Source organism: Coffea eugenioides, chromosome 2 (assembly GCF_003713205.1).
Source record: "Coffea eugenioides isolate CCC68of chromosome 2, Ceug_1.0, whole genome shotgun sequence".
In the NCBI taxonomy this organism is placed as follows: domain Eukaryota; kingdom Viridiplantae; phylum Streptophyta; class Magnoliopsida; order Gentianales; family Rubiaceae; genus Coffea; species Coffea eugenioides.
This window is the reverse complement of record NC_040036.1, coordinates 73,690,924-73,701,179: the sequence shown is the minus strand read 5'-3', so window position 1 is coordinate 73,701,179 and position 10,256 is coordinate 73,690,924. Positions and strand designations below refer to the sequence as shown.

Below are 10,256 nucleotides of genomic sequence, written 5' to 3'. Positions count from 1 at the left end.
TTTGGACCCGAATTGCCACCCCTAGAGAGAACTACATGATGTTTTGAACTTTTTCTTTTTTCAATCTGTTTTGAACATCACTAACGAAAACCTTCAACACGTAACAGAAGCAATTAACTGTGCACTTAATCCTAGAATATTTGCACAGAAGCCCATTTTTTCTCCCTTCACTCAAAAGTCAAAAATGTTATGACAATACTAATCCAACACTTTAAATAAACACATTTGTCTACAAATCCAAAAGAATGAAGAATCTCATATTGATTAATGTGCATATGTAACTTTTATATATTATGGCTTCGAGAAATGACAGAGATGGATAGCAAAAGAATGACATCAGATGAATTATATATTTTTCATCTCAAAATCATACTATGTTACACTTGGAGAAATGGGACATGAAAAGTCATCAGAAGTTCTCTTTATGGAATTCAAACTTAGTGGTTGTTTTCCTAGAGAAATCTTGAGCTAGTTGTCTCATATCAGCAACCAGACTTGGTGGACCACAGTAAAAAACTCCTGTCGCCAAGGAAAACCATTTTTCTTCATTAGAATTGCAAGATCAAAAAGGGAAAAAAAACAAGAATTTCTTTTAGAAAATGAACGCATGATTGGAATTTTTTGATAGATAGGTCTGCCGAACGGATGTGTTAAGCATATCAGGAGCAATGCCTGATCAAGATTCAGAAGAAATGGGAATTTCAGGGCTTACCAATTTTTTGATCAGCGTGATTAACGGCTACGTGCTTGAAAACTTGGCTCCAATTTGGTCTGGCAAAATGCGTCTTAACTCGAGTTCCAGAAACGATGTCAATGCCATTTTTAGCATGCTGAATTGCTTGAAGCATTGTGATCAAGGCTGATCGAGCATCTCCTTCTTCATACACACTGGTGCAGTAATTGTGAAGTTCAATTAGTCCCTCTTTATCATGTTCTGCTACATCATTCATCACTCCCCTAAACCATTCGAATGAACCCTGCTCCCGAGTTACCCAATAAAAGTATGCTCGTCTTGTGGCAAAAGGCTTTTTCTTGATGTCCTTGAGACCATTTTCTGCGAACCCCTCTTCTATCTCTTTTTGTTGCTTGATGTTGTTGAGCACATCTTTGACTATGCTGATCAATGGGGTGGCTCCAATTCCTAATCCTACAAGGAGGAGGATATCATATTTTTTATAATCCTGAGCTGGTGCTCCATAAGGACCGTCTATCAAGAGCCTTGGTAGCCTGAAAACATACTGTCATTAGCCGTGAATTTCATCTAACAAGAGCAATGTACAAAGAAGAGGAAGAGAGAAAGGAGTACCTTGGCTTGTTCATCTCTGGTGCAATGTCAGCTCTGAGGAGGCCACTTGTGTCATTTGTTGGGGGTTGACATACCTGTATGGACATTAATGCAAGGAAATTGAACAGTTTAGTCATGGTTTTTTGGGAAACTCTGCATAATGAGGATCAGTTTTGTCATGCTATCTCCGGATGCATACCTTGGAGAATACAGCCTTGAGTTGTGATGTCCAGTCACCTAATGTTCGAATGTGGATGCTCAGATAATCATCTCCTGGTGCTGATGTAATTGAAAAGGGATGCCTGTGGTACAAAATCAGCAGGATTAGAAAGGGGCGTGGATGAATTATAAATGAAAATGGAATACTTTCTTGATATACCATTGAAATGGAGATACGTCTGAACAGTTTACAAATATGCATTGCCCACTAGTATACTTGAATCCTTGAGGTTTATACATGTAAAGTGCCATAACATTCCCAGGATACACGGCAACCTGAAAATACAGAAGCAAAATTGATGAAAAAGACGTGCCTGATGTTAACCTTTTTTGTAATGTGCCTACTAAATGAAGCAAGGGAAATTAGTTTGTGAAAGCATCAGCCTTGGGATATACCTTAGAAATTTGTACAGTCTTATAGCCAGACCTAAATGCACGAATCAATCGCTCACAAGCATATAGTACCATTGGGACAGCGAGGTACATCCATGTCTGCAGAAAAATTCACAGTATATTTGTTAGATTAATGGATCTAAGTTTTCATCATTGAGATCGATCGCTAATCAAGAATCAAGTTTTCAGATAACTCACTGTCTTTTTGTACCATTTCTTGGAGAGATAAAGGAAGTATCCGTGAATAATGAAGAGGATGTAGACAATGACAAATAGGTGGTGAGAATACCAAAATGCATTAAATCCAGTGAGCTTCTTGATGGTAGTTGGAAGTTTGAGCCTGTTCCTACGGAACCACGGTTGTGCTAATGTGAAGGCAATAGCCATAAGCACCACCATAACCACACCAGTCCAACCTTCAGTGCCTTTAACAAACCACCAGTAGTTATTAGGTCGCTTGTCACCAAAAAATGGCTTCAATGGTTCATATTCCTCATCGGTAGCATGAAGTAGCCGTGGAAAATCACATGTTAAGTGTGCTCCTGCGTGCAGCCCCACTCCAATAGCTATACCAAGGGCTATTACCTATATTAAGTTAGGAAACAGGGTGTAATGCATAATGTCAATCCACAGGTCGCAATGCAATCTTTAACAAATCTATAAACGCAGATTCAATACGGGGAGCTATCTTCTGATTTTCTCCCCTTCATGGGAAGTACCTTATGGAAGTTAACATTGTCATTGAAAGGAACAATCACCCCTAATTTTGTCCGACTCCTTAGCCATGTCATGGTGTTTCTGCATACTGGTAAAAGAATTAGAGCCATGTTGAACTTAAGTGTCTCAGCTCCACCTTTTGCTGTTGTGACACAATATCCCATAACATCAAAAACAGCCCTGTGTTTGTATTGAATGAATTTCCATGTGAAGAGTCCTGCACATATTGATAACCATAAAGTCATCACCCAAATCCGTTTCCAGTTATCACCAATGAAGTAGGACAGCCTTCTATAGCTTCTTTTGATGGGGTTTGTCTCCTTTGTTGGTTTTAGCTTTTGACTCAGGAGCTGGCTTAGGACTCTACTATTCGTCGAGACATTGGTAGAATGATGGGGTGCCTCCAGAAGTAGTGTTTCCAAGTTGTGCAACTGCGCGTAGGTGTCATCAGTAGCTCATTAGCATCATATACTGGAGGAGTCCCCATAATGCGAATTAATGGAGGCCTGTCACTAGCTAAATCTACACTTTATTAAAATGCCCGAGTGTAATGACATTTGTGAATGTCATGCTAAATGCAACTGAATCAGGACCTAGTAACTAGCAGGCTTAGTATGCAAATCTGGAGTGAAAGGCATTTCATTCTTCCCTAGCAACACAGACCTCAATGTACCCAAGGTTGTGAGGATCCAATTCCTCCATGATCAAAGCTGCATACTCATTAGCGTGCTCTTGGATCTTTAACAATTTGTTTGCAGCAGCACTAAGCATGATTATCTGCAGACGAGAGAAATTAATCAACAAATGGTTTTCTTGTTGATTAATTCATAAAGAATTCATCATACCTAATCTGTTTTCCAGGGATCTCACCTCTTGTACCTCTTCTTCAGTTATTCGCCCATCTGCATCCTTGTCCACCCTAGAAGTATAATATCAATTATGTCTGTCACTAATGGCATTCATGCTAAGTTGCAGCATTTTGCAATAGTAAATGGAAGAGAACGAATACTTCCATTTCAAAATTAACCACTATACTCTAGACATGTAAAACAATTTCACGACCTAGTTTTTTTTTTTTTTTTAAAGCTCTCAAGCCTGTTATAGATTGCTGTTTTTAGTCCAACTTCGATTAAGCGGTAAATACAAAACCTTCGAGGAAGTGACGAAAATTTGGAAGCATGACTACATACTTTTGGACGTTTCAATCAGTGTGTATAGTCCGTACTATTCCTCTTAGGAACGTGAATGATGATGGACTGCATTACTAGTTTATCAGTTTAAGCCAGGATTCAACATTTCAAATTACAGAGACAATAAAATTGGAAGGCAGCAGTTAAAATCTAACACTTCGTTATTAATACCTGAATAGCAGAGAACGCAATCAGTAAGAAGAGTGCGTGTAAAGGAAATAAAAGAAACGAACATGTCAAAAAAGGTTTGAAGCCTAGCATCAAAGCTTGTGTCAGTTATCTGCTCCCAAAACTCATGCAGTTCAGCCTTGGTTATTGACGGTGATGTGATGCATCTTTTTCGAGCTAGAGCATCAAACAATCCGTCAGCAAATTCAGTTGACTCATGCATTCCTGATCAATATACAACACACAAAATCAAGATCCATCAGCATTTGCTTTTGAAAGTATAATGAACCTCCTTTTGATGACTAACCATGATCCAATTTCCACAAAAGAAGACATTTCAAGATAACAGATACACTATATCATCCTCCGTGTTATAGTACTTCCAATCTTTTCATTAACTCGATTTGGCCATTCACTTCTTTGTATGAGAAATATATCTTTTTACCTACTAAAATTTTTTCTTTTAGCTTTTATGAAACTGCCAGATCATAAACTTTTCAAAGCACCAATACGATTAATCTAGCCATAAGATAATGATGGAATTGCATGAGACAAACCTATACACTTTCCAAACTGCGATTTTGGTAGCATCCCATTGACTGCAAGTTCATGGAAACGGCTTTCAACCTCAGACCACCCTTCATTTCTTACATTCTTGTTTATAAACTGGAGACCTCGAAGTGCACGAGCAGCTCCAGACTTGGTCCTATCGACCTTGTTGAAGCTCTTAGAAGAAGTTATTCGCCTCAGTTCCTGTGAAACGTTTCGGAGATTAAACGAAAGTTGAGAGCCAAATGAAGAGTTTCTCTTCTCCAGTTGACTAGCTAACGATGTGGCCTTCTGATCGGTGGTGCCCCTAATATTTTGGAGTAAAATTGCATCATCACGAACATCAAGTGTAATTTCCACATAGGAATCTTCATCTTTAAATCTTGCACTTTTCTTGCTGGACTTCTTTTTGTTACTCACAAGTGGACCACTGAATCCTATCCTACCACTGTTGATACTTTCTGTTTCAGACCCTTGATCACTTGCTATCTCCATTAATCTGGTTCTTGGTGGCTAATTCTTTCTTAGAGCAATGACAATGACAATTTCCGTGTTTTGCTCCGACCTGGAAGTGAAGTACGTAAAATTCAGTTTTCTTCTCAGTTCGTCATATCAAATAAATGATAATGTAGCATCAATGTTCCAGGATTCCATCATAAAGCCATAAAAAGAAGCTATTATTCGCAATTTCAAGCAGGGAAAAGAAGCAGTTAAAATCACATTTCTCAGCAGTTTTATATCTGCACTTCCAGGAAAGCCATTTTCAGAAGTGGTAGGAAACCAAAGGCCAGACGTTTAGATTACATTATGCAGAAGACAAGAAGACAAGAAAAGCTGCCCCGAGAAAACTGAAAAGGCTACATTTGAAACTTACCCACAAAAACACGTCCCAAGGTCTTGAGAAATGTATCAATTAAGTTGTGCTGAAAAATGATGGTCGATCCGGAGGGCTGGGAGAGAAGCTTAAGAAGAGCAAAGTTCATGAGAATTGGGATGGATATATATATATTTGATCAGGGGTAGCTAAATATGATGATAACAGTAAGTCAAAAAGAAAGGAATTCAGGGGGCGGCCGGGTTTGCATTGTTTTTGATTCTTCAGGCGGTATAGGTGCTTTGGGTTTTCATTTCTTCCACTTTTCAAACATATAACATGATTATATTATTCAACAATTGTAATTTGCAAAACCACAACTCTACAACTACTCAACTGTATTAACAGGAAAATGGTCACTAAGATATTCTGCTTAAACACGGGCATAAAAAGCAGAATTAGACTTGTTATATTCAGGATAAATCAAAAATTTTCTCCATTTTTTCGTTAGTGAAAGTTGATTGTAAACAGTACCATATTTCACATTTTGGCAATATCATCTGATGTGGTAGTCAGAAGTGAAAATCGTTCTTTCAACTCTGGAGGAAATTTCTCCTCCATTTGCTGTTGATGCCTAAGTAATGACATAATTTCTGGGTTGTCTAGAGATCTTATCCAAGTCAAACATGTCGAACCTTTGGGAAAATTCTTAGCCCGTGGTAGACTAAACACTGGTGTTCATGGATGGGTGCAGCTTCGCACACTACAGTTTTCATACTCACAAGAAATTAAGAGCCCGTTTAAGGATTGGAGTTTCTGATAATTTTTGTAGAAAAATATTTTGTGTGGCAATATGGCATATGTGAAGTAAAAAAAAAAAAAGTAATTAAAAAATTTGTCAGCGGATTATTCTAAAATAAATACTGAAAAACACGTAATCCAAATAGGATCTCTTCAAGAAAAAGTTTTTTTTTTTTTTTTAAAAGAAAAAAGAGAGACATGGTTCCAAAGTACAGAAGCGTGGCTACTTAAATGTCGTTAAATGCTAAAAATAAAACATGAAACAAAAGAAGAGGAAGAAAATAAAGAAAGTTCAAGCTTGCATGTTACTAGTATCTTTAATCGATTGAAAACTGCTATAAAGTCATGTAAAATTATTGTAGTTGGTACATTGAAGAGGAGAAAATGTTAATATATTAATAAGCTCTTGGTTCAAAAACTCCTAATCCAACCAAATCATTGACCACGGGATTGGAAATTAAATCACTAATATCTGGTTTACAACTTGACGATTACCAAAGGTCTGAAGATAAACCCATACAAAAATATACGCATATATATATATATATTGACATTTATCTAGAGACAAAGGAGACAAAATGAGGAAAAGGCATACAACAATTTTTTGACACTGATATTTCCCTCCATACTAAAATCAGCAAAGGAATACTATAGGACAATTAAAGATCTATTTGCTTCTTTTTCAGTAGCAAATCAGGTTTTGAGGTTATATAAATGATACAGCTTGGAATAGAGGCCCAAAATAAAGGGCAGAAAAAAAGGTCCTACTTCCACCGCTTGACCAGATTTTTTTTTTTTTTGTTTTTGTTTTTGTTTTTGAACCTCACCTTACAATTCCTTCCATCTTACCACCCGATCAAACCCTCCCTCAGACAAGAGGATTTAAATTGCTCTAGTGCTTATTTTATTTTATTTTTTTGAGAGAACTTTGGAGCTTTTTCAATTATTTGCTTCACATATGTTGAAAATATTTGGAGAATGGTAATTAACATTTATATCTGGGCATTCTTGATAACACCAATTTAACTCCCTCAGACAAAACGATTTAAAATGCTCTAGTGATTTAGTTTCCTCTCACCTTATCACCTAACCCAATCATCCCTCAGACAAGAGGATTTAAATTGCTCTAGTGCTTTTTTTTTTTTTTTTTTTTGAGAGAACTCTAGTGCTTTTTCAATTATTCGCTTCATAAGTTGAAGAAATTTGGAAAATGGTAATTAAAAATTATTTATATCTAGGCATTGTTGTTAACACCAATTTAAACTCTTGATCTCGCATTTGTTAAAAAAAATAAAGGAAAAAAAATTCTTGATCTCACCGTCACATGTCATGTCACATCTTCTAACACTAATGAATTGGAAAGAAAATATTGCAACATGCCACTGAATGAAGTGGAAAGATGATACAAGCGAATAGTTGGTGACAGTTAAGGCATGACATTTGATACGTTGATTTTGTATGTATAGACGCTCTTAATCCATTGAAAATTTAAGATTAAGGATATGACCCGTACAAGGCTTATGCTCGCTCCAGTCAGCATTCAACAACCATTTTGGACTGAGAAACAGAAGGTGGAATGGAACCAAATTTTCAAGTGTGGAAAAGTAATTAGATTTCTATATTATCGAAAGCCAATATTACGTAAGGAATAAGTGTCTAAAAGGACAAAATCAATAATTCGTAATGATGAATTGTTCAAGTAGCAAACTCTAATTGACTTACCGTTCGTTTCGAGGGAATAGGAAGAAAAGGGAAAAAAATGAAATAGAGGAATAAAATTTTTTATGTTTGAATTGATTTTTGAGGAGGAAAAGGAAAAGATATGGAAGAAAAGAGTGCGTTTGATAAAATTGAAGTATAAAATCTGAATCTGTTAGGTTACTGTTCTTAAGTACTAAAATCTTAAATTTGAGTATATTCTGCATTAAGTAATGAGTAAACGGCTAATTTATCATTTTATTGTTTTTAGTAATTTATTTCAATAATTCAGAGCCACTTAATTAATTAAAACATTCTATTTTCATTATCAAACACATTTAAACATATTAATATCTGAACTATTAAATTTAAGTACTGAATTGGATTATTAAATAGGGCCTAAGATTAATGAAAAATTTTAAACTTTCCTAAAAAATCTATTTGTTTCAAAATAAAACTTTTTAAATTATGAATAAAAACTTACTAACACTTGATAGTTTCCTTTTTTCTTTTTCCTTAATCCAAATAATATTTTTGGTGTTTCTTTCCTTTTCTTTCGTACTTAATTAAAATAAGATGAATGGAATCCACTTTCTTCTGCCTCCTTTGCTTTCTTTTCCACTAGAGCCTTTTCCTTCCCCTTTCCTTCAATCCAAAGCACTGCCTTAGTATATAGTGCAGAATCAGCATTATGGTAGGGCTTGAAAATGAATTTCTTTGTACTTTTTTTTTAACCTCCCACCCCTCCCCATATCCATTACATCCCTAACCGTCAAGCTCAGGGCTCAGAATTCCAACCTTGAGCATGACAGTAAAGAAAAATCTAAATTCAGGATTCAAAATTCGAATCTTGAATCTGACAGTACAAAGAACTCTAACAATTCTTTCTTGACCACTAGACCAACCAGAGTGCATGTTGGCGTGTGTTTTGGGAGGTTTGGTTTTGACTTTAACACGGTATCGAATTAGGTACGAGCAACTTTGAAGTGCTTCCTGGGCTCTAGAATCCGCAGGCAATTGAGCCACCGGATTTGGGTAGAAATGGTCAATGGTTTAAGGTAATAGCAGACCCCAGTGACGATAGGGTTGTTAAATTGTGGAAACTCAGACCAATCTAATCTTTTTATCCAATTACAACCTATGAACCCGAATGTTCTTTACAGGGACAGGGCACCCACGCAGAGAAAAGATTTAAAAGGACGACTTTAGCCGCCTATGTCTCCATCCACTTGGTTAAAATTTTCTTCACCGTTATGCTCCACTCAAATCCTGTCGGGTAAATAAATTTGTATGTAGCATGATTAGTCATACAAATGTTGATTTGAAGTCAAAAAATTTGAGCTGTGTTTTCTTTTCCTTTTTTTTTTTTTACCCTTTTTTGGTTTGGAATTGACTGGATTTTTTAAATTTATTTTAGAGCCGTAAAGGTTTTAGATTCATACGAATTATGGAGAAAGCATGGTAGAAATATTTAATAGCATTTCTTTAGAATTTACATACGGAAAATGTTAATTACTTTCTACAAGTTAGGGTTAAATGCAGAAAACACCCACGAACTTTCATGGAAGTTGCACAAAACACCCTGAAATATGTTTATAGGCATTTTGCACCCCGAGAAAACGACCGTTCACACATTTCACGGTGAAACAAAACGCGTGGAAGCCACTTTCTGTCCGTTGAATTTGCTGACAGAATTGCCCTCTTTCCAGTGAATATAAATGAGAACCACCTACCATCACTTCTCATTTTCCCTCCTTGTATTTCCTCTTCTTCACAGATGCACAATTCTTCTTCTACTCACATGGAACACAGTCCAAATAGTTGCAGCTCAAGCAATGCATATGAAGCAACAAACTTCAACTATTAAATAAAGTGATCTAATCCTTCAATATGGGTTGGAGTCCAATGCCACCCCAGTCATCAATTCTTTGTGGTTTCTTTGAATCTTTCCGGCTATGGCATTTCTGGCCAATTGGGACCTGAAATTTCTCGTTTATATCACTTGACCGTACTTGACTTGAGCTTCAACGCCTTTTCTAGTTCAATTCCTTCCCAACTAGGAAACTCCACTCGTCTGCAGCACTTGGATCTCTCTTCCAACAACTTCACTGGACGACTACCTCTCGGCCTTGGCAACTTGTACCGTCTTTCCTACTTAAGCCTGTACGACAATTCTCTGACTGGTACCCTACCCCGCTCCTTGTTTTCCATCCCAGCCCTTCACACCGTGTACCTCAACACCAATCGACTGACCGGCACCATCCCATCCAATGTTGGAAACGCCAGCGAGCTTGTGTGTCTGTGGCTCTACGGAAATCAGTTGTCAGGGACCATTCCGCCCTCCATAGCAAACTGCACTTCCTTGCAAGAACTCTATTTAGGTGACAACCAGTTGGTTGGATCATTACCGGACGCTCTCGAC

General features: G+C 36.9%; 1 protein-coding gene across 1 annotated transcript; it reads right to left on the bottom strand.

Annotated features, from left to right (window-relative positions):
* Positions 1-409: 409 nt before the first annotated feature.
* On the bottom strand, positions 410-5,016 carry LOC113763583 (respiratory burst oxidase homolog protein B). Its single transcript, XM_027307426.1, has 12 exons — positions 4,530-5,016; positions 4,038-4,197; positions 3,485-3,533; positions 3,278-3,391; positions 2,617-3,045; positions 2,096-2,482; positions 1,901-1,996; positions 1,665-1,780; positions 1,485-1,587; positions 1,307-1,380; positions 713-1,227; positions 410-519 (listed from the first exon to the last, which is right to left on the bottom strand). Exons 1-12 carry the CDS (start codon positions 5,014-5,016, stop codon positions 410-412), a joined length of 2,640 nt encoding a protein of 879 aa, XP_027163227.1.
* Positions 5,017-10,256: the final 5,240 nt, after the last annotated feature.

Coding starts and splice junctions, on each gene's coding strand:
- LOC113763583 (XM_027307426.1), bottom strand. CDS start 5,016: ATGGAGATAGCAAGTGATCAAGGGTCTGAAACAGAAAGTATCAACAGT. Junction 1,781..1,900: donor AGACTGTACAAATTTCTAAG/GTATATCCCAAG, acceptor CTGTATTTTCAG/GTTGCCGTGTATCCTGGGAA. Junction 520..712: donor TCACGCTGATCAAAAAATTG/GTAAGCCCTGAA, acceptor CCTTGGCGACAG/GAGTTTTTTACTGTGGTCCA.